Source organism: Alligator sinensis, unplaced genomic scaffold (assembly GCF_000455745.1).
Source record: "Alligator sinensis unplaced genomic scaffold, ASM45574v1 scaffold599_1, whole genome shotgun sequence".
Lineage (NCBI taxonomy): Eukaryota > Metazoa > Chordata > Crocodylia > Alligatoridae > Alligator > Alligator sinensis.
This window is the reverse complement of record NW_005841968.1, coordinates 1,396,317-1,420,629: the sequence shown is the minus strand read 5'-3', so window position 1 is coordinate 1,420,629 and position 24,313 is coordinate 1,396,317. Positions and strand designations below refer to the sequence as shown.

General features: G+C 44.4%; 1 protein-coding gene across 7 annotated transcripts in view; it reads left to right on the top strand.

Moving 5' to 3' along the window:
• The window catches only part of PRKAG2 (protein kinase AMP-activated non-catalytic subunit gamma 2), a 191,340-nt gene extending 174,679 nt beyond the window's left edge, over positions 1–16,661 (top strand). For 2 of the 7 annotated variants that reach the window (XM_014518582.2, XM_014518583.2), the window contains 6 exons: positions 1,029–1,155; positions 3,545–3,710; positions 4,128–4,165; positions 8,270–8,416; positions 13,131–13,224; positions 15,548–16,661. In XM_014518582.2, the coding sequence (XP_014374068.1) occupies positions 1,029–1,155; positions 3,545–3,710; positions 4,128–4,165; positions 8,270–8,416; positions 13,131–13,224; positions 15,548–15,579 (604 nt within the window). In that variant the 3' untranslated portion in view covers positions 15,580–16,661. Of the gene's footprint in view, positions 1–1,028; positions 1,156–3,544; positions 3,711–4,127; positions 4,166–8,269; positions 8,417–8,715; positions 8,782–9,345; positions 11,260–13,130; positions 13,225–15,547 lie in introns of all 7 variants that reach the window. The other 5 variants (XR_003093325.1, XR_003093326.1, XR_003093323.1 and 2 more) reach the window with 5 other exon arrangements.
• The last annotated feature ends 7,652 nt before the right edge of the window (positions 16,662–24,313 follow it).

Here is a 24,313-nt window from a genome sequence, read left to right as displayed (position 1 = left end):
TGCTACCCCAGGCCGGGTGGGACGTTCCCAGGCTGGATCCAATTTTTTTTGTAGGCTGTAAGTTGCCAGTCCCTATCACAGAGCCTCTTAGGACTAGGTCGCTATTTCAAATCGAGTCAAACTGCCGCCTTGTACTTTTCCCTGCCCGGCCCCCAGTGATGATCAGCTGAAATAAATACATAGGTGTCCTGTCTTCATGTGGACGGCTATCTATACGAGGCCTATCCAACCCCTAAACAACCGGGGGCCACACTACTACGAGCCACACCCCCTTTGCTGCACCACGCTGTGGGCTCTCTAGCACCACGGCTGTGCTGACCCACCCCCTGGGGCCAAAGCAGGAATCAAAAGCTGAAGCAGGGAGAGAGCCTAGAGACCACAGCTGCAGCAGCAGCCAGAGCAGTAGTAGGAGAGGTGCTAGGGAGGAGCCTGGGGGCCATACATGAATCCCTCGTGGTCTGCGTGAGGCCTGTGAGCTGCCAGTTGGACAGCTCTGGCCTGCACCATAAGGGGCAAATCCAGGAGCTATTTGGCACTTGTCTGAAGGGGGCACAGGTTGAAACTGACTTGTTTTCACCCTGCAATATGATCCTTTCAACTCAGGACTGAAGAACATCCAGTGCAAGAGAGTTGGATACTTTGCATTGCCACTGCCTGTGTCTTTCTGTTTGAAGGACTTCATTTGAACGCTTTTGAGCAAAATAGTCACTTCAAGTAAAAATGTAAATTGAAGAAATTGTGCACTCCTTCCTGTTGCAGAGGGCTGGTTACTGTTTCTTTACTGATATTAAAGGTTCTCTGATCTGTTTGTGTACGTCTTCATGCATGTGGGGTTTTTTCTTAAGCAACCATGAAATTTGGTAGCTTTTCACTCTGCAAGTTCTGTAATTTCTCCAATATCTTGTTCTAATGTTAGTGCAAACAGTTATTGACCCCATGCTTTCTTTGTAGTCCCATTTCAGTTTCAAAGTACCTGCTTTGAATTTCACAGTCAGAATCCATTAATGGATTTAATGTTTTTTCCTCAGCCTTTTTGATGCTGTATATTCATTGATCAAAAACAAAATCCACAGATTGCCAGTTATTGACCCTGTCAGCGGGAATGCACTTTATATACTTACCCATAAAAGAATCCTCAAGTTCCTCCAGCTTTTTGTAAGTAATCTAAAAAACTCCTTTGATTAACTGATATTTAATAGAAGTCTTTTAAGATTCACAGCATAAGCCCTTGGCTTGGAAACTTGCTGATAGACTCTTTGACTTGACTTTGACTCTTTTCTTTCAGAAAGTCTGTGCATCTCTTTCCTGACAGTATAAAAAGGGTATGCTCCTGCCTGTGAATATGAGGGAGCTGGCATAGAGCATGGCTTCTCTCCCCTCTCCAGTAACCGTTCTGCAGAAAAATAACTTGTTCAACTCACTGCTTTCCTCAAGTGCTCACTCTTCCCAGCAGAGAGACTTGGATCATGCAGAGCAGCTCCTCTAATGTGGTCTCAGCAACAAGCACTGGTGACAGATCAGACCAGGAAATGAGAATTTGAAGTAAACACACAGCCCAAAATAATATTCTTTAACCTTTCTTTTCCTGTTTTCCGTCTCTCTGCATTCAGTGGACTGAAACGGGAAAGACACCATTTAGTACCAAATACATATTGACGCATTACCACAAAAGATTAAATAAATTTGAGGATTGAAAATTTGCATTGTAATCTTAGTTTTGACCTGCTTAAATTCAGATAGGGCTCGGACACATGACACCTTTGCTGCAATGCAGTTAGCTTAAATAAGGAGTAGAGGTGCATCAGTCACGGGAATATATGTACTTACTTTCTTGAATCCAGTGTGATTAGCCCAAGAAAAATTAGGAGTAAAACTATGCTGACCATAGATTATAACGGTGTCAGTTGTACCTATGCTTCCATTTGCTAAAGGCAAACAGACTTGTGCCTGCTTCCCTGCCAGCTAGAGGTGAGAAACTGTGATAGGGCCTGCTGTTAGTAACTGCCCTGTGGAGCTTGTTGTCTGTCCACCTCCACTCCTGATGTAATTTTACACCCATGTAGAAAACTGGTATGAATTACACTGTGTTGAAGTCTGTTGTGTCCAGAAATGTCTTAGACCTGAGTCTTTCAGCTAATTACTAGGAATCCAGGTTTTCCGTTTGCCATAGAAAAACATGGATTTTCTCCTTTAAAAGAGAAGAACCCAGGAAACCTCCCCCTTTCAGGCTGGCACGGTTCCATCCTGCAAGGTGCTGCTTGGTGCTGGGGGGAGAGGGATGTAGGGGGTGCCACATGCATGTGTGCATGCGCACACACGCCCATGGCATCCAGTCAGCAGTGGAAAGCAGCTCCTGCAGCTTCCTCCAGGTAAGTCAGGTGGGAAGGGGAGCACAGAAGTGTTGGGGGGGGGGCATGTGCATGTCCTCCCCCATCCAGATTTCTGCACCTACAGCCAGGCCAAACCAGCTGTGGGCAGGAGCAGTCTCCACAGCCCAACAGGTGGGACCCACCGTGGGAGGGGGCACTGTGCTGCCATGGCTGCCAAGGTGACGCATGGTGGCAGCATGGAGGTGTGCCCTCACTGATGCCAGGTGGGCAGGGGATGCCTCACCTTGGTGGCGTGGCACTCCCCCCTGTGCTGGGTCCCACCTGCTGAGCCATGGAAGCAGCTCCTGCCCACAGCTGGTCTGGCCAGGCTGCAGCCCACACCTCACTGTGTGCACAGAAATCTGGGGGGTATGCCACCTTTCCGCCTTCCCAGGCTGTCCTGTGTCCCCCTGTCCCCATGATGCATCACCTGTGTTCCGGCCCCCCGTCCCCACTTACCCTCCCTCTTCCTCATACTTTGGAGGGCTGGGGGTAAGGACAGCAGCTTGGGGGTGAGGGGCACCAGTAGGGTTGGGGCACTGGATGGGGAGTGAGGAGCACTGGCAGGGCCAGGGGGCTGTGGGGCTGGGGGGGCTGTGGCTTGGGACTATTGTGGGGCACCAGCATGGACAGGGGCACGGAACCAGCATATCAGAGCTGCTCAGCACCCCAAAGCAGTGTGAGGGGGACAGCTGCAACTAGACCCATGTCCTGGTGAGCGAAGAGGGCAGGTGGAGCTCTGATTTCCCATAATACAAAAAAAATCAAATGCCAAAATACATAGGTATTTAAAATGTATTTTATTATGGTGATTGAGGCACTGGAAGGCTTCCGAGCTGCTTTCAAATTGGAGATGTATCAATAAAACATTGTGCTCAACTGATACCTAGATAGATAGTGGCGTTTAATTTTAACTGTGGAAAAACATGAATTTTTGGGGTGGGGGTGCAGGGGAGACCCTTTAGACAGAGAAAACAAGGATCACTGTAATTAGTAATGTGCTACGTTGCTCTGAAACCCTGTGGTACTTATCTGAACTCTGTAGGTAAAGCAGTGAAGACTGACCACTCCTCGTGTGAACTTCAGTCATGCCTTCAGGTTCCAGTGCATCTGTCCTTAAAAAAAAGAAGGAAAGAAAGAAAGCACAAACAATGTGTTCTTTTCATCTGTCCTAGGTGTCAGAGATGCCAAAGCCTGCTTTTATGAAGAAGAACCTGGATGAACTGGGGATAGGAACTTACCACAACATTGCCTTCATACATCCAGACACTCCTATCATTAAAGCCTTGAATATATTTGTAGACAGAAGGATATCAGCATTACCTGTTGTGGATGAGTCAGGTGTGTGAAAAGCAGTACATGAGCATAAAAGCTGGGGGGGAGGTGGAGAGGGATAGATCATTTCATTTGTATTTAGTTATTTTGTACAGTTACCCCTGTCGAGAGAGGTCTTAAAATTGCCTCTTTTCTGCCCTGCACTTAAATCCCTACTAGGTCATCAAGTAATTAAAAGGGGAAGAATGGGATGAAAGGTTCAGGTTGCAGACCTAGAAACTTCCTGTTCAGTTAGTTTCTTTTGAAGTGTGTTGTAGCACAGAAAGGGTTCGGTTGTTGTCAGGGGTGGGGGGACGGGACAGTATTTTCTGTTTTGATATGTGTCTGTCTTGTTTTCTTGTAATTGGAAGATAATAAAACTAGGATGCAGGAAAATTAACTTTTGTTTTTAAAGGCCTTACTAACATATGTTTTCATTTTTAGGAAAAGTTGTAGATATTTATTCCAAATTTGATGTAATAGTAAGTATCTTCTTAAATTCCATAAAATATTTTATGTGCAGTGTGATGCATCTTTTTAACAATTTCTTTCAGACATCTGTTTCAACTGTTATTCCTTCCTTAACCTTTTAATTGTTTCTAATGAAGTGAAGAAAATGCCATTCAGTTGACTTCGCAATGTTCAGTTGACCATAGTAATAATTTTTATCCAAGGGTAGCTGGTGGTCAAGGCATTTCTAAGACTCAAAAAAGTTGTGCCAACACAAGGAAGTTTAGGCTTTTTTTTTAATACTTCCTCTTAACTATGCCTGTTCCACAACCCAGCCTTATCACTGGTGAAAGACTTCCTTTTGCAGGCTGGGCGCATCATTTTAATTGCGTTTTCAGTCATTGAAACGAATTAGCTGCCATAGTTGCATGCACCAGTGTACTAAACCTGCCCTCGTTGCAGTTCTGTCTGAATCTAGCTCAGACCAGTATTTTGCCACGGCATACCTTTAGTACAGTCTAGCCAGCCTGCCTAGTGAGCAAACCTTCTACACAGCTGAGATCTCCCAGAAAAAGTCTGAATGTCTCTGTCCATCTCTTCTCCACGCACCTGCTCCCTCCTGAGGACTTCTGGGGGCTGCCTTATTCTGTGAAGAGATAAGAATTTTAGTAGCTCATACACCAGCCTGCCAATTTTGCTTTAGAAAATCTCACTACTAAGGGAGAAGAGTACAGAAATACTTTAAAAGTTCCTGTAACAACTATAATCTGCAGAATTTGTCTGCATGCTGTGTTCTTGAGAACGAGGGCTCCCAAGCCCACAGGGTTTCTACCTATTCCTTCAGGACTCCTGTTCCTTCTGCCTCTGTTTTTATGGAGGACATTGCCCTGTTCCCTGCTGAGGCCAGGACCACTACCGAGAAAGCAATCCTGCCCACATTGAGCAGCATAGATATCTCGGAGAGGTCCTAATGCCACTCTGAGGTGGGAGACCAGACTAGGAAGCAGTCTTCCCCTGCTACGTCTTTGGCAGTTGCTTCAGGGCAAGAACATCCATCTCATTTCTCACGCCTTTCATAGCAGGCGTTGGAAAGAGAGAAGCTTGAATCCAAGTGATTCCTTGGAAGACAATTTAAAAGAACTCTAAGCAAAAATTTGTAATAAAAAGTAGAAATCTGGACAATATGGCTACCAGAATCCTTTTAATTTCCAAGGAAGGTGGGCCTGCTCACTAAAAAAATAACACGGCTAGAACCAAAACAACTTCAAGGCCAAAAGGCTTATTTTTCTGCTGCCAGCTAGTAACATGCAAGTAAATTAGGCCGCCTTTTGATCATCTTCCCCTGGGTGGTTGTCTCTTTCATCTATGCTAATTTGCAAATTAGACCATCAGGAATTTAAACATGCTTTGTTTTAAACAATAGTGTCCCTAAACAAATTAAACAAACAAATAAATAAGCATAATTTTCTTTTTAGGTGAAGGTACATGATTGCTTTTCCCTTTAACTTTCAAAAGTCTTGAAGTAAGCCACATATCTTGCCTTTGCTCCTCTGTGCTCATAAAGGTGGCCATCTGCAAATCTTGGGTAAACTGGAAACTTAAATCAGTACTTCCCAAAGGCTCCCTCAGTCACTCTGTCTGATCCTCCTGTTCCATGTTTTCTACAGCCTGGCATGCCAAGGGTCTGAGCTGTTGGTGTGCACACAGGAAGTAGAAGAATTGTACACCTGGCTTTTTATCCTTGACCCACCATGGGGCTGATCTACTTGCAGTTAAATCAGTATTGAAACAATGCCTACAAAAAGTTCATTCAAATTAGTGCAGAGCCCTTATGTAGATATATTTATTTTGGCTTAAGAGTTACCATATTACTGTTTTATTTGGTTGATTTTTGGGGTGATAGGAAATGAATCTTCTTAGAAATAGCTTAACCTTATATCAAATAATGCTGAGTATGTAGAGAACTCCACTCAGGAGGCACCTAGCATCATTCTACAAACTCTCCAAAAATCTGCCTAATCTTCAAAAGGAAAGTTCAGCTTTGTCTCTCATAACAATTCCTTTAGCTAGGAAGCAATTTAGGATGACTAAAAATTTAAAAAAGCAAACATTTTTCTTTTTGAGAGAACCAGCATATGGACCAAGATCCTTGCTCAGTAGCCAGGGCCAAAACCTAATTGTACTTAAATGAAAACCTGGACCAGAGAATGAAAGAAGTCTGTCCTCATTCTCATGTTATGCTGTTTAAACATGTTTGACTATCTTCAGTACCTAAAATAAATAGCTCGGAGCATGCCACTCTCATAACTGCCACCACTCCATCAACATACGTTCTGTAAAGTGGCTCCACCAAAATTTTGGGTTGAAAAGCCTGGAGATACAAAGTGTTGCCACTTGAAACTTGCATCTCATTCACAACTCACTAAAAGACTGATTGCACTTGGGCTCTTGTGTACCCCCCAAAGGACTAAACTAGGTCACACATTTTAAAATGTACAAAGTAATTGAATGTGCAATCACGTGGGTTGCATATTTAGGACTAGAGGACTAAACAGGACCTTACAGATCTTCAAGTCCAGTCCCGGATATGAGCCAATCACACTACATAATTCTTTTCCTAAACTGACCTTAAAAGTGAGTTAAGTTGTTTTCTCATACTTCTCTTTTTGGGAAGCTGTTCCAGGACCTTGCTCCTTGGATGATTATACACTGCCTTCTGATTTACAGCCCAGATTTATTCCTAGCCAGTTTATACTTTTTACGTTTTTGTGCCATAGCTGCCTCCCCATAGTGATTTTCAGAGTAATCGTATCCCATCTCAATCTTTGCTTTGTTAGATTAAATCAAGCCAAGCTCTTTTGAGCTGTTCTCCTAAGATAAGTTTTCTTTTTCTGATTATCTTGGTAGCCCATCTCTGCTCCTGCCCCCATCTGAATTCATATTTCTTGAACCTGAGTATACAGAGTAGAGTATCCAGATGAGGTCTCGTCAGTCCCTTGTCAGTGCTTCCCTGTCTCTACTGGAAGAATCTTGCCTAATGCATCCCAGTGTCTCCTTTTTGTGTGGCCCTATCACATAATCATCCTCTGATCATCTGAATACAACCAGGTCTTTCTCCTTCTCCGTTGTGCCCAATTGATGAGCTCTCAGTTAAGTTCTTGCTATTAATCACCACTGTATGATGTGGGAAATCAGTATTATAATTTTTCACCCCATTTCTCTCTTTTTTAAGACTTCAGTATCATCCCTTTCTTCCTTAATGAGTCCAGTCCTTCTCTTTATTGCTGATATGCCGCCATCTGTGTCACCAACACATTCCAGCTAATGGAAGAAGAAAAAAATAGTATCTTCTTTTCTATACCTTTTCTCATAGTAGAGGATATTAGCTTTTCTGCACAAACTCTGTATATCAAAATACTCTTGATTTTAACATGAAGACTGTAGATGCTGTACCTTTCAATTCTTTTAACCCTCTCACTTGCAGTTGTGCTGATGAACTATTGTAGTTCACCTGATGAATATGAACTATTGAATTTCTCATAGTTGATGTAATTTCTGTTTTGGAAATATATCTTCTGGTATCCATGATTGCAGTGCCAAAACAGGCCAGCAGAGGGGGTCTGAGCACAGGTAGAGCAAAAAAAGATGGTCATTAATGCTTTCATTGGGAATGTCCAGACCAGCTGGGGGTCATCTGTTGGAAGAAATAATTGCAGTTAAGGAAACAATATTTCTCTTTATTACTAAGGTCTCATAAATCTCTGGAATTTGAACTGATCTGTAAATTTTGCACTTATTGTGCAAGAGCATGAGGAATTACTTTGAGTCCTTCAAGTCCAAGATCTGTTAGCAAAATGAGTAATTTGTCAGTGGCTGAGTGCATACCACAATCCAGGATTAATTTTTGTCAAGTCTATTGTGATGCATTTAACTGAACTGCAGGCTTGGCTTTCCTTATGCACTGAAGGATCGCTGATGTACTTAGCTTAGCAAAGGTGTTTACTATGTGAAGTGAAAACCCTCAGTCTGCAATGCAACACTGGACTGATATTTGCATGCATAGGTCAGTGCCAAAATATTCACTCACTTGTCTGTTATAAAGACTACAACTGATTTCTCTGCATGTTATTTTTCAGAATCTTGCTGCTGAAAAAACCTATAATAACCTAGATATCACAGTGACGCAAGCCCTGCAGCACCGTTCTCAGTATTTTGAAGGTGTTGTGAAGTGCAGTATGCTGGAAACACTGGAGACCATTGTGGATAGAATAGTGAAAGCTGAGGTGAGAGTGCTTTTGTTATTCACTTTAATTTTTAAAGCAGTATGATAACAGGGGTACCAAACGTGTGCTTTTACTTTAAAGTAGTACAGAGTAATTTTGATGATACGCCATGGGTATAGTTTCTCACATCTTCATGTGTAAATATTGAAGTTTGGGTTACTGCAGTTATGAAGAATCTGCAGGGAATCTTGGTGAAATCTTTGGTTTCATTTGGGGCTTACAGGGGGGTAAGGGAATTGCAAGGTATTTTTTATTGTTTCCATCTCCACTTAGCCTTATTCCTGTGCCTTACACCTTAGGTCCACCTTTTGATGGAAGAGTTATTCAAAGTGAAAGTTAAAAGAAATGCTGCCTTCTAAACCTATGTAAGAGCAAATGGAAGATTCCTGAAACTGCATTGTATCTAACCCTTTGCAGATGACCACCACAACATATATAGCTTCCGAGGATTTCTTGTTTAGTTTTAATAATGAATTATCAACATCATGCTTTCATTGCCACATGACACCCCTGCTCTGTTATCTGGTCTTGCTACTCATGCTGATGAGCTTGCAGGAGCTGGCAGTGTTTCTTCAGGGACAGTGCAATCAGGCCTCCTTTTGCCATGTTTTTCCACAGTAACCTCTGGATGGATTAAAACCAGCAGCAAGGGGGTCCTATGTGAACACTGGGAAACTTGCATTGCTATAAGATAGCATGGGAGGGACTGCAAGAGCTAGAGACAGGAAGGACTAGAAATTGAGGTGAGGCTGGCTGAGACGACAGCTAGTGACCATGCTGAGCTCTAGGCCTTGGCGCAGGCTCGGGAGAATTGTTGGCATGTCAGGGCAATTCCAAAATCTCAGAGCTTGCTGGTAAACTGAGGCACTGGGTGGATGAAGAAAAATGGGATGGAACTTTGTTTGCATCTTTAAAATGTACTCTTCTAGAATGACTGACCAGATGAATGCGCTACCCCATCATAGACAACTACTTAAGCTGGCGATTTCTTCAGAGATAAGTCATTTTATTTCTCAAACAGCGTAAGCTTTCACTGAACTGCAGTCATTGCTGCATTCATATCAGTGCAGCAGTACACATCTCTGAGAACTGTTTCAATTTAGGAAGATAGATCTGGGTTTGTCTATTCATTTGGGTACCTTTAAAGGAAAAAAGTGTTGCAACCTTGAATGCTGTGAAAAACATCCAGGATACAGTGCTTTACAAGTCTTCATATATCATTCTAGCAATGCTGGTTGAGAAACACTCAGTTCGAGCCACACTTGGATAATAAAACAAGCTCAAGCATGCAAATGTCATAAAGGTGCATGTAAATTCAGATGAAAACGCATAACATTACTGTAACCTGTATCCTTGATTGCATTTAGTTTCGTGCCTCTGGTACTTGCTGTCTCCCATGTGGCATTAGCCTGACTGAAGAGAGAACTGTTTCTTTCTACAAACAGGAATCCTTCCAAATGATTTGTCTGCCTTTAGACCATTCAGAGTTGGTTGGTGGTTAATTCTGGAGCTGCAGTGAGGTTGGTTTGGGTTTGTTTTCCATGCAGGATTCATACAGAATCAGTTCCAGGGTAAGGCAGGGTGTCAGACGTACTTTGGGCCTTGGGCCGGATTTGGACTGCGGGGCCCCTTGCAGGTCAGATTTGGTGTGGGGCTGTGCAGCAGTAAGGGGGCACGTGGCTCCAGGCCAGGTAGCTACTTGCCATGGCAGAGGCTCTGCAAGTGTGGCAGGCCAGGTGGCTTCAGGGCAAGCAAGGGCTGTGTCACAAAGCCCTCGCTTGCCTCCCTGCTAGTCTTGCGCCCGGATTTCCTGGCCCATGGATTCAGTGGATCTCCAGGCCTAAGTTTGGCACCCCTGGGGCATGGGATTGCACACTCCTTTACATCAACACTAGCAAATGCCAGAAGGTGCAGTCTTGTGAGGAAGCAGACCCTGCTAAGTCTTTCACCCAGTTTCATCTGATGCTACATTTTCCAGTGTTTGGGTGCCCTTATCATCTAGCTGCTCCAGTATCAGTAGCCCTAGTGAGTAAAAGGGAAATACAAAAAATGTCCACCTATCACGAGCTTGCAGGAGCAAATCAGAATGACCTGTTTCAGTCACGATCAGAATCCATCTAGAATTTCACCTTCTACGGTTTACGTGATTTTGCATCTTCAGTCTTTAACTTTCCTCTTACTGATGATTTTGAGAAGTTGCTCAAATTAAGTATCACTCCTTGGGGCTCCAGTAACTGCATCACGTGGCAATGTATCATCTCACATCCTCTGTGTTCACTGTAGCCTCAGTCCAAAAACTCGAGATCTGCACGTCATTGAGTCTCGAATTACCCATATGAGGGCTAACTTAGAGGTCTTAAACCCATTTCAGTTTTGAAAAAAGTCTTCTTTCCTGGATGCTCAAACTGAATGCAATATGCGAATCCTTGGTCTCCCTTAACTCTGTAAGAACCAGGTTGTGTCCTCTGATAGATTCACTTTTCTTTGGAAGCTTTATGGAATGGAGGGGCCAGGTGAAAAAGGAACCATTGAAAGAAGAACAAGTTACACCGGATGTGTAGATGTAGAAATCTCAAATTTTCGTAGAATCAGGCAGCGTGTCTCACGAGGTGTGGCCCATCTTGGCCAGCTTATCTGACCTTTTCCTCATTAACCTTTGTTTCACCAGGTGACAACTCTGAGAAGGGAAACCACCTTTGCAAGAGGAACCTGCCTTTCAAGATTTGCCATTTAGCTACAGTACAGTTCAGTTCACGTAACTCCATGCACTCATTTACCATCTAATAGGAAAAACTAATGAATGTATTCTTGTGCACTCTGCGTAGTGAATGAAAACATCCCAAGTAAATGGATATATTATGCACAAATATAAAATGATTCTCTATGTATCTACTGTAACTAGAGGCATTAAAACATACCAGATGTACAGCCCTTTCCCCCCAGTAATGTCATAAGCTGCCACTGGCTCAGAATTGGAGTGAAATTCCTACATCTGGTGCACAGAATCTTTTTGCTATAAAAATATGGTACTAAATTCATGCAATTGAGTGCTTGATCATATCAAGAAATGGGGGGTTAAAGTGTTACAACTTGCCTGCCACCTAGTCCAGCCTGTAAGAGTGAAGAATGCTGGTTGCATTTCAAATACAGAACTAGAAGCAGTAGTGTCTCCGTTTGCAGTTGTAATCATTTACCATCGCATGAAAAAATGTCTTACGGAAAATCGGTGTGAGTGGTGATAAAATGAAGGAAATGGTTACATGCCCTGCCTTATTATTTTAAAGCCTCACAGTATTCGGCTGTTAATTAAGATATCTACATTTCATGTTGGAGTTGGTCATGTCTGTGGGTTCACAAAGTTACAATGTCAGGCTGCTGCACTTAAGCTAAATTGTTTCATCGTGAAAAGTTAATAATTGCAGTAAGTAAACAAATGATAGCACTCTCGGCTTGGGGAAAGAATAGATTGGTTGGTTTCACTTTTGTTGGCGGTCTGTTTTATTCCTTTTTTGATTCTCCTGGATTGACGTAATGCTGCAATGTTCAGTATAAACACTGCAGGCGAATATGTCGTTGAAGGAAATCTATTTCCCCCAGTATTAAATCGCACGCAAAACTGCTTCATGTGTGTTTAGAAGGCCTTAAAATCCTCCTCTGAAAAAGGGACTAAGCACTCGCACAGTTATTCCTAAATGGGTGCCTACGTTTAGAGCTGCTTGCTAGCTTTATTGAAAATGTTCAGTGCAGAGAGAGCTCAGCGAAGAGAGGGCAGTGTTCAAAACCAACCACGTTCTCACCATGCAACTGATTTGGGCCTCAGGATGCGAGTACACGGCACACATGCTGTGCCCGCACGTTGCGGCTTTGCCTGCACCATCCCCACCAAGAAGCAGTTTGGCCAACTGCACATAGCACAGTAGGCAGACGAATTGGCATCGAGTCTGTACCACTAATTAGTCTACCCACGGTGTCATGTGGACTTGACCCCACTGCTTCCAGTCCAGATGCAGAAACATGTGGAGCCCTGCAGTGTGTAGGAGGGAGCTGCTGCCAGGAACACGTCGTTTGTGGTCTAGACATGGCTTCAGCCTTGCTCAGACAGCCTCATCAGGGACGTATGGGGCTGAGCACAAATCACAGCTCACTGAGACTGAAAGCCTTTTCCCGGGGACAGCGCGCACATCCAAATGCAACTTGATTTGAAGTCCCAGGTTGAGGTGGCAGATGTGTGCTGATGAAAAGCATATGCTGCTGCTTTTTCCTCTCTTAGGCCCAGATCTTGTTTGTAGTTCTGAATAAATTTGATAAGAAGTTGTTAATCCCGTAAATACATAACCTACAGTAACATTTGATTCAGTTTCTTTCAGTGTAGAAGCGTGCAAAGTCTCACAAATGTTTAAATGTTGTTAAAATAATATTATTTCTGGGCTGGTATCATCCAAGCTTTCCTTCAGATATTCTGATTGTTGCCACGTCAGACGAACATTACAACTGGAGCTGCTTTAAGATAAACTTGTTTTCAGTTGCCTGGAAGGTAAAGGGCATTGATAACGTCAGTTAAGAACATGTCGACTTTGAGCAATTTCTTTCCTTTCCTAATTGTGGAAACTTGCTCACTTTACAGCCTGCCGCATTAGGATTCTGATTTCTTTGTTGCCACTGCTTGTTAATTGGGACAATTACTGTTTTATAATGTGCCGTTCCCTGCTTGTAGGTTCACCGTCTGGTGGTAGTGAACGAAGCAGATAGCATTGTGGGCATCATCTCCCTCTCGGACATTCTTCAGGCTTTGGTGCTCACACCTGCAGGTATTCGTGCTGCCTTCTGACACGTTCTGTACCCGTTTATATCCGGTGGCCTATCGAATGCTGTTCCTAGGCTGTTGGATTCAGTGGAAATGGTGGTCTCCAGATACTGATTATTATGGTGGTACTGTCTTGATTTAAGTAAAATAACTGCTTGATCATATTTCCTAGCGAATTTTCATTTTTTCACTTACCTCTTAAATACTGTATCAGGCATTCACCATTAGAGCCAAGCTGTGCTTACCAGGCTGCAAGCCAAACTGGCTATACAGGCTACTGCTCTTACATCTTTCCAGAGCTTTTGACCAGAGACTTTTCTGGCCATGGCAGTGCCATAGGGTTTGCTCTAGCCCGGTGGTGATGGTATAAAGAGCAGCGTACGCTTCATGCTCTTTAGTTCCTCTCAGCCACCCACCTGAGATGCAGTTTTTACTGGCCACTGCTTGCAGACAGTGTTTTTTCTTCTCAGTGGTTGTACCGTTTTTTTCTTTTGACAGCTTTCCTTTAGTTTCTGTTTCTTACCTTTTATGTGATTTTGTTTTTCTGCCCTCTCCCCTACATATTTGTTGAGTGAGGGACCGCCTAAGAGGCTTCAGGCTGGGGCAGTCTGTGGATCTACAGTGTCTGCCCTGCAGTTGTTGAGATTCAAGATGTGCCCCTTTGCGATGGAGCAGTGGCAGTCTCAGATGGGTGTTTGCAATGCCCAGAGTGAGGTGTGATCCTGGTGGCGGCAGCTTCTGCAGATCCTGCAGGTTCTGCCCTGGGAGCTGTTCTTTATTGCAGGGCAGTGACAGGCAGCTCCAACTTGCGTCACCAGCTGACGTGCGAGACCTCTTGGCCAGCTCGTAGTTCTGCTGACACCCAGCACATCTCTGAAACCTCCCAGTGGGGGCCCCCACAGCTGGTAGTGGGGTGTCCAGCTAGAACTAACGTAACATGACAGGGCCAATATAGTGGTTTGGTTCCATAACTCATGCTGGTGGCAGTTTTGCACTTCTCGTAGATCAGCCAATACAAAGCGATTGTCAATTTGTACACATTTAGCAGGTCATGAAAGTAAAAGTTTTGGAGTCAAACATGCTGGATTTTCTTGGAGGAAAGAAGACAAAAACAAAAGTTGCCTGTACCTTGGGCTACATTAGAGCTGAATGTGTTCCTTCAACAAAAACATCTAACCGTAAATCTGACTAGCATCTTTCACTTGTGCCCGTGTTACTACATTTAGTCTGAGATTAGCCATTCTGTCTACCTCAGTGCAGCAGATGTAAGGAAATACAGCTTTTCTGAGGGATTTCTCCTCTACCAGAGAGACTGCTGGATGTGGGGAACAGGACCGGTTGTACTTAATATAGTGTACAACCATGCACCATTCAGCCTCCCCTCGTGCCTTAGAGCTCTGGCCTCTAGAGTCGGGTGTCTGAGCTCCCTTTGAGTATAACTCCATCATTGCTCGGCTCACGCAGTTTGACTGGAAGAGAGGAGGAAGAGCTTGATGCCACAACTCACCCACAGAGGTGGTGATGAAGGGGTCAGAGGAAACTTTGTACGCTGAACAGATCTTTCACCTCTGCACCATTTGTGCTTCTGGGATGGTAGGATGCCCCGTTAATCAGGATGTTCCTCTATACCAAAGGAACTGGTGAGCCCACCCAGTGCAATTTGGGTATGGTCCTCTGGCTCAGTCTCAAATACACCTTCAGGAGGATGCCTTAGTGCTGATGTTGGCTCAAGCAAATACACAACCCAAAAAACCTGCCAAGGACCTTTGGTGCAGTAACTTCCTAAAGGAGACTGAAAAATTATCACCAGTTGTTCGGTGACTGTCTGAGAGAGGCCAGGGACAGACTATCATTTTAACATACAATCATTTTAAAAAGGGAAAGGGGGGACTTGGTGCTTAGGAGCACACCTCAGTTATTCCAGCATAACTTACATCTGTCTGCCCCTTGTTGGGCATAAGCAGAGCTAAACCACTATCATTTTAAATCTGTTTCATTCATTAGCTCTGCTTACACCTGTACAAGAGGAGATGCACATGACCTGTAATAGAGACTAGCTCCGTAATCCTCAACCTGTCTGGCCTGTGGGCTGGATGTCTGGCGTGAGACCAGTCCAGAGGCCAGATCCTGCATGTAGGGTGGCAGGCAGGGTTGGTCCACCACGCTGGATCAAACCCTGTGCGCTGGCCAGTCAGTCCCTGGTAGGACATGCCATATGTTCCAAAGCGAACGGTGCTTTTCAGTGATGTCCCACAGCTGCGACATAGTGTCTGCAAGGAAACTGCATATATTTGCATGGTCTGATTTATTTTTCTCTTTATTAACAGGTGCCAAACAAAAGGAGAGTGAAGCTGAATGACTGCTGTGAATGTACAGACCTTTGTAGGAGAACTTGAACAAAGTTTCTGGGTCAAGTTTGTCTCAAGAACACTGACTGCAATAGAAAAGAGCAGAATAGTGGAGAATGTGCATTGGGACTTAGTGATGGGTAATGAGTCTCTTTCCCCACAGTGATGTCGCAAAAAAGCAGCATGACGAAAGCTTATATGTTAAAATGTAGGCTTGTATTTCAAAATGTCTTCAAAACATTTGCTGAAAGACTTCACATGATGTCCTTCATTAAAATGCACTGTATTTTGAAACTCTTTCATTTTGTATTTGACAGAAGTCACTGGTCAGCAATGGATATATGTGACATAAGGCAAGTGTATGGCATATTCATATCATAGTGCCTTATGTCAGAATACAGCAATATGTCATCACTGTTGCCCATCACTGTCCGAGGAAGTATTGTGCTTAAACAAGACACTGTATGTGAATGTGAAAGTCTTTGAAACCTAAAACCAAATCAGTTTCAGTTCTCATTAGATTTGTCATACAAGCTGTAATCTGAGTATCAGTACATTTCCTTAAAACTTTAATGACAGTTTTGTGTTAAATGTTGCATTCGGAACTGAGATGTAAAACGAGACTGATTTTTTGAGAACAGCTTTATTTATTTTTACTTTCTGGCAATTTTTTACACATCTTCGGTGGATAGCGAAAAACTTCACCATATCCATTAATAAACTGTTGATTGTTATACAAAACAGTGGCAAATCTTCTCATTATTTAAAACTTTGGAGCTGCAGAGGCTGTGGCTTGTAGATCAGTCCACATTCCTGTAAGGTTTCCAGAAGCATGCCTTGTCAGGTGTTCTGGATTGGCATACAGGTACCGTGGAGGAAATGAAGTGCCAGAGAACTATATATTTTCCTCTGTATTAAAATGTAAAATCATGTTTGTAAGACTATGGATAACATTTTTGTAAATGATGCTTATGTACACAGATGCAAGGAGCAGGGAAAGTTTTTTTGCTAATGTAAATGCACTGTAAAGCTTGGAGATGAGACTATAATTGTAGACTCTTGCAAATGGAAGAAATTAAACAACCCTACTGTATCCGTTTGTTCATAGCATTTCTTGAAAATGCCAGACCTCGCATGCACGTTTCCGTGTAGATACTCAGTTTGGTCATGTAAACTAGGAGCTTGAATCATTCTTTTCTCCCTCCCGTTCTGCTGGGGCGAAGCCAGTAAAAAAATTTTCAAAAGCACATTTCTTTCCCTGGAATATTAAATGACACTTTAAACTATTTATTAAAACCAAATGAATATTACATCCCATACATATGCTATGTATTGTGCCAATTAGGTTACTGAAAGTGGATTGATCTGTCATTGTCTAGTTCCACACACACAAATGGGGGTGGCCAAGTAGTTTTGATTTAAATTGGGGTTTAAAAAAAATAAAATTTTTCTAATCCAAATCATGGTTTCTGCAAACCTGAAATGTGGGTCTAAAATATCATTGTTGGTTAGTAGCATCTCATGGACTCTGTTTTCTGTACAAAATCCAAACCTGTTCACTCAGTATGCTGACAAATAAATGGTTTTTTTTTTTAATTTTTTCACTCCCCTTTTTATTTTATTGCCTCTGAAAAGCTCGAAAAGAATTTCCTCTCAACTTTAGTTTCTGCTTATATAGATGTTGACTTTTTCCTATGCATTCCTGTACTACCTCTGGGGAGTTTGTTCCAGACCTTAGGCAGTCGACTCATAAAGAAATGTCTCCTTATGTCCAATCTGAAGCGATCTTCAATCAATTTGTGTCCATTGTTTCTTGTCTTCCCCTGAGGTGGGGAACAGATGCTCCCCCAGGCCCTGATGCACACCCCTTATATACTTATAGGCTGCCACCAAGTCCCCTGTAAGTCTTCCTTTCTCCAGGCTGAAGTCCTGAGTCTTTCAGCCTCTCCTCGTGTGACCTGTTCTCCAGACCTCTAATCATGGGCATGGCCCTCCTCTGGACTCTCTCAAGCTTCTCCACATCCTTCCTGAAGTGCGGTGCCCAGAACTGGAGGCAGTACTCCAGCTGTGGTCTCACCAAGGCCAAGTAGAGCGGGGGTGACTTCCTTAGTCTTTCCTGAGATGCATCAGTAGGTACATGCCAGTGTTTGATTCGATCTGCCAGCTATGGCACCGCATTAGAGGCTCATGTTCATTCTGTGGTCAGTCACGACCCCGGGTCTCTTTCAGTTGTGGTGCTGACAAGCGTAGCACTGCCGAGCCTGTAAGTGTGTTGTGGATTATTTCTCCCCAGACGGAGCCCTTTACGTTTCTCTGTGTTAAACATCATCAGGTTTTTGATCCACCCACCTTGCAAGCCTATCCAGGTCAGCCAGTTGGCCAAATGCCCCACCTCCATGGGTCAGATACCTGACACCCCTCCCTTGGAATTAATGATGTTGGCTACATGTCATCCAGTCTAGGGATGTGATCAGGACCTATAAAAAAAGGAATTGACTGAATTATTTCAAAATGGTTAAAATTCAGCACTCTGCACTTGTTCAATGGTGAAACAGATCCACCGAACGAATGAGTTCAGGTGCTGATTCAGGAAAGCAGGTGGGTGCGTGTGTGTCTGTGCAACTAGTGTTTTACTAAGCTAGCCATGTGCTTATGTGCTCTGCTGCACTGCGATCTATGTTAAGAGGAATACACTCCCCCTCCACCCCCCCATGACCTTCCCATCAAAGCATTACAACCCTGTTACATAATCCTGGGAAAATATTGTCACAGAGAGCTGATGTGTGGAGATGGCTCAGCCTAGTTGGGAGGAGGTATCAAGTGCAGTTCCCCAAGGGTCTGTCCTAGATCTGGTATTACTTAATATCTTCATTAATGGATTTGGGCAACGGGATTGAGTGCATGCTTAGCAAATTTGTAGATGACACCAAGCTGGGTGGAGTTGCAGATGCTGGAGGGCATGGCTAGGGTCCCAAATGACCTGGATGATAGAAAAATGGTCCACAGTCAGTCAGATGAGATTCGGCAAGGACCAGGTGCAAAGTCCTGTGATGGGGATGGAACAGTCACATGCCCAAATACAGAGTGGGGAATGACTGGCGAGGCTGCAGTGCTGCGGAGAAGGATCTGGGGTTATAGTGGAGCTGAACGGAAGCCAACAGTATTCTGGTTGGAAAAATAGGCTAATGGCGTTATATTAACAGGAGTGTTGCTTGCAAATCAAGAGAAGTGATTCTTTTGCTCCGTTCAACACTGGCAAGGCCTCCCTTGGAGTACTGTGTCCAGTGTTGGGCCCCACACTTGAATAAAGGTGTTGGCACAGTAGACAGAGACCAGTGGAGATGGACAAAACAACAGAGGCCTGGCAGACATGATTTATGAGGAAAGGCTGCAAGAATTAGGATTGTTTAGCCTGGAGAAGAGAAGACTGAAGGGAGATTTGATGATTGTCTTCAACTATTGATGAAGATCAACTATTCTCTGTGGCCATAGGGGAAAGACTAGGAGCAATGGGCTCAAACTGCAGCAGGGGAAATTTAGGTTGGAGATTAGGAGGAACTTCCTCATTACGAGGCTAGTGATCATTGGAACAGGCAGCCTAGAAAGGATGTGGAATCTCCATCCATGGAAACGTTCGAGAGCATGTTAGACACGTGCTTGGCTGGGGTGGTTTAGTCAGGGATGATCCTGCCTTGAACAGGGGCTGGACTACATGACCTCTTGAGCCCTAATATATGTTCTATAAATACTCCTAAAACAGCATTCTCTATTTTCAGAAACTTGACACCCATCCTTGTTTGCTGTACACATGCACCACCTTTGTGCTTCCTTTGCTGTATTGTTAAATCTAAATCAGAACAATCACACACCTGTATAATAAAACTGGTAATAAGTTGCTGTTGCATCACAAAATTAAAGGCATGCAAATGTTCAGTTTGGGGGTGTTAACAAAATGAACAAGAATTTTAAAAGATTAAAAAAAGCCAAAATCAAAAAATGGAAAGTAGCTCAGTTTGTGAAATAAATACCCGTTAGACATAAAAATCCAGAGTCCCCCTTCAGTTCACAGTACTACTCACTTAATGTTCCCAACAGTATTCTTCAAACCAAAGCCTTTATAAACTCACCCAAAACTCTGACTCCCCTTTTAAACTTGCCCCTTCCTCCCACAACAGTCCGTGCTAATAGCCTGACATTTCACATAGGTAAAATGAAGCAAAATGCTAATGCCCACCTGATGGGAGTAGCTGGAACTAGCAATTTAATTACGGTGATTCCTTGTGAGGAAAGTGGAGGGCAAGTGCTATGAAAGAGAATTAGTATCTTCTCCAACTTCCTTTGTCCTTGTGATGTTACATATGAGTTTATTCCCCTGTCCCTCACTTCTACAGAGCTCACCTGCACATCCCACCTGCACTCATTTGTCCGGCAACCAACGTTACCCTCTGATAGTGTGCTCTGATGGGAGGTCGAGCTGTGGAAGAGGAAGGAGCCTTCACCCAAAAGGACGAATATGAGTCATCATCTGGAAGTCTCCTGTCTCCAGCTGGCAAGGCCTTTTCCTTGCATGTACAAATGTCACCGTCCCCCTTCTTGGGGCCTTGCCACTTGTGCGTTGCTTGTCTTTCTGATTTACCTATAGAGTTCATTTTAAAATGATACCCATAGACAAGTTGGGTGTAATTGCAGTTACCCAAACTTGTGGAGGTAGGATCAAGAATTAACAGTGGACCGTTTTCCAGAATTAGACTGGGCCATAGCCCATTTGTTTTGTTGCATCTGTAGTTCATCTGTAGCTTTGCTATGTCCATGTAGATCCAGTGACCTCTGCACATTCCCAATCATAGGATCTGCTGGGTAGGGGTGCAGCTCTGACTGTTTCACAGCAGCACCATCAGTGTCCTCACACACTCCCTTTTATCTCACACATTGGCCTCCAAGCCCCACAAAGAATATGAAGCAGCCCAAGGTGCCACTGCAGGTACAGTCCTCTACTTGTGCAGCACAAGGAAAAAAATCAAAAAATCCAAAGACATCAGATCCTAGTCACAGATTCAAGAGAAACTCCCTAGGGGCTGCCTCCTCTGTTAGCAGAGCTAATCCTCTGGGGAGCACTTCTCACATCCTGTACAAACGCATGCTCTGGGTGTGATGGCTCTCGTTAGCAGAACGAAGGCTCCAGGTCCCTCTTGGATCCCTGAAAGTCAGGTTGGGAAGCACTCTTGGGGCTAGTCCAAAGGTTAAGCCATGGGTACATCGTAAAGGTGAAGTGGCCACACCCCTACCACTGTGCACACCTGTTTCAGTGTTTACTTCAACACTGTGGTGCTGCCAACGGCTAAAATAGCAATTGTTACGCTGGTAACGTCACTCAGAGCCACAGTTAGACTCCACTCCCTGCTTCCCAAGGCAGAGTTGTAAGGGGAAGATGCATTAAGGATGCTTCCTGCTCCCGTGTTCACTTTCCTAGTAGAGGGAAAAAACCCAAAGATCGTCATGTCTCCAGAAGACCTCGGGCATTGCTTGTGGGGAGGGCACATCTCCCCTTTCAGCTTTCAGAATGCCACAGCTGTCAGTTTGTCTTTCGCACGTTGCCGCACATCTGAAATTGACTGAATTGGATCATGAGAAATGTGTCACCTCTGTTCTCACCACCTGAAAAGGAGGAATACCAGGGAAATCCTCCACTCAGGTCATGTTGCTCCAGAGCATGCCCTTAGGCTTGTAGTTACGATGATATGGACCCTGATGCAGAATACTGGCTGGGCTGGTGGTGCCATTGCTCCTTGGCCAGGTGGCCTTGCTGGCCCTTACCTAGCTATGGAGACCCTAAACACATTTGTCCTTGCAGAAACCCACCAGTATGTTCATTGGCCTCATGCTCCCACATCAGCCTACCTCACTGGGACAGGACATTCTCAGAGGAAGAACCAATGGGGCCTATTAAATACTACAATGCTAATTTAGCACCTGATGATTAGGTATGTCCTGAGAAAAATGTACAGATCCCTGGACTATCTCTCCCATCAGAAGCTGTCAAGAAGTCTGATGACTTAATCCAGACGATGTACAAGCTGTATTGGAGACCTCTTGTCTGAAGTGTGACATACTGGAGCCTCCTCTAAATAGCAGGGGCACCCTCCCAGTTTTATAACAGTTATTACCAGTCATGTCTCAGGGCCTCCCAGCCCCTAGTCAGCCCATGTCAAAGGCTGTAGGCAAGAGTTTCTTCGCTGCCTGCACTCACTCTGCAACCAGTTCAGCAGAAATTAGGAGGACCAAAACAAAAAGCCCAAGTGAAATCCCTCCTCTAGCTCTTATCCACCAGCCTTTAGATGAAATCTGACATGTAGCAGACAAGGCAGTTCTCTGACATCCCATTTGCACTATTTTTGTGCTGTCTTACTGAGGCTGGACCCTGCTTCTATCGCACTGCCTTGGGCTGGAGGTTTTGAGCATGTTCACTCACACAGAAAGTGATTTAATCTTAAATGGGGCATGGAAACCATTGAAGAAAAATGGGCTTCAGTGTCAGACTGTTTAGATACTGTGCTGTTCTGCTGCCCAGTGAGGAACTGGTGTGTGACAGGCCAGGACTATGGTTGCATGTATTCATTTTACAGCAAATACTAAGAACCCAAAACAAGTACAGAAATGGTACAAGCCACCTGCCTTGGAAGGAAATGGGTCTTTGATCATTTCTATTATTTCTTAGCCAAGAGCCAGCATCAAGGAAAAAAATTCTTCTATTTTCCTTCAATCCTGCCTTTATACTGTGGGTAGAAGGAAAGTGCCTGATAAAAACACCTGCTGGCTGACACAGGAGAACGGAGATGTGTGTGCATTTTCCAGACCGCCCTCACCCCTGGGGGGGTTTATCCTCTGAAGGGCAGAGCGAGCAGCTCAATATAACGAACATGCAAAAGCAAATCTCTCTGAGCGGGGCTAAGGAAGCTTTTAAGAATTGTGTGTGTTAGATGCAGAATGGCCAGAATCGCTGCTGCGCCCTATCGGTGACCTCATATTTATTATTAGCAATAAGATAAAAATTAAAATCCTAGAAGGGGCCCCTTTTATTTTAGAGACAATGCTATACCAGCTGTCATGCAGTAACATCAGCTCAAGCCTGGGATGCTAGCATCAACTGTAAATGTCTGGAGCAACCTGCAGATTCTCAGGTTTCAATAGCCACAGGCCCAGGTGACTAAGCAGCAGGAAAACAGGACCTTCTGATTTAGTGTCTGAAACACCACGGGGCAACCTGCACTGCGCTGCCCCCTCCCTCAGGAGGTTTTGTATTCAGGATTCTCGTACAATCAACACTCCGCTAATCTCCAGAGTGGGATAGGTGTATAAGAAATCAGATGCTGATGACTGAAATACTTTGATCTAACTGAAGTCACTGGGCTCAGTCTGCAGGCAGCCAGGTGCCATTTACTGACCCGTGACATACAGATCAGGCTGCATGACTGAATTATCCCCTCTGGCCTTAAATCCTCTAAAAATCCAAGGGCAATCAGATTTCAACTCCCTGCTCTTCTTTCTGCTTCTGCTGTGTCATGCTGCCAGGTCTGTTACACAAGCAATGTTGGAACCTCCTCCCTGTTCAGGTCACGGATGATAAAAGCCACTGACGCTATATTTAATAACAGAAACTGAAAGGTTGGCTTTGGCAGCAGGGCCGCTGAGAGGACACGCCTGGCCATGCTAATGCAATTGGCAATAAATCTGTCACAGCCAGCCAGGCTCCTCATGCCTTGCTTTCACAGCAGGCACAGAACAAGGGAACTCAAGCTCCCCACCTTCTCTTGGTGCTCCTTATTCCCTGATTACAGCAGAATTCCCCTAAACGTAGCCAGCAAACAAGCACAGCAGCTGCAGTTTAGCTTCAGAGTAAGGGCCTTCAGGGTAGGTGCAAGCATTGCCTTTATGAGTGAGGCACTGGGCCTGGGCCTCCCTCACGGACTCCAGTGCTACCAAAGCCCTGCTGCTGCATGGCCCCAGCTGCCCGCAGACAAATACAACAGTGGCCTCGCCTAATGAAGGGCTCCAGGAGGAGCAGCCTAGAGCACGTGGCAGCAGCTGGGCTTTCAGGAATCTCGGAAGGTACTTCTCCCCTCCGGGATTCCTGAAAGCCCAGCTGCTGCGGTTCTCACCCCCAGTAGGGGTGCAGGGTCACTCACGGCACTACTAACCTGGGCGTGTTATGATGGGCCTCTGCAGAGTCTGGGAAAGGAAATCCAACCTCCAGTCTCCCAGGTAATTCCCTTCCTGCTCCACCCCACCCAAAATATCTTAAAAGATTAAGAGCCAAAAGCTAATCTACCCCTTCCCATGCAGGCAAGCAAAACTCTTCCCCCTAACAGTATTGTCCCACGTAATTAGTTGATTGTCCTTTGGCGCCCAGCAGGCAAACATGAGCGGCGGCCCCTGATTTTTTCTATTTTCTGAACAAACTCGAACATCAACTTGTCACAACCCAAAGTTGTGACTTTTTGTTTGTGTGTGCTTCGGCACTGCTAAATTATTTTCCCGCTAAATTGCAGCTTCTTTGCACGGTGGAGTTCTCTGCTGCAGAGGAGAACCCCGGTGCAACGGAGTATTCCCACCAAATTTGTAGCTTTCTTTGCATGGTGCATTTCTTTTGCATCCAGGAAATGCACGGTGCAAAGGAGTTCCCGCCATTTGTATGAAGATTCGTGCCACATTATTGGCCGATTCTAATACATGCACACGTGGCGGCTA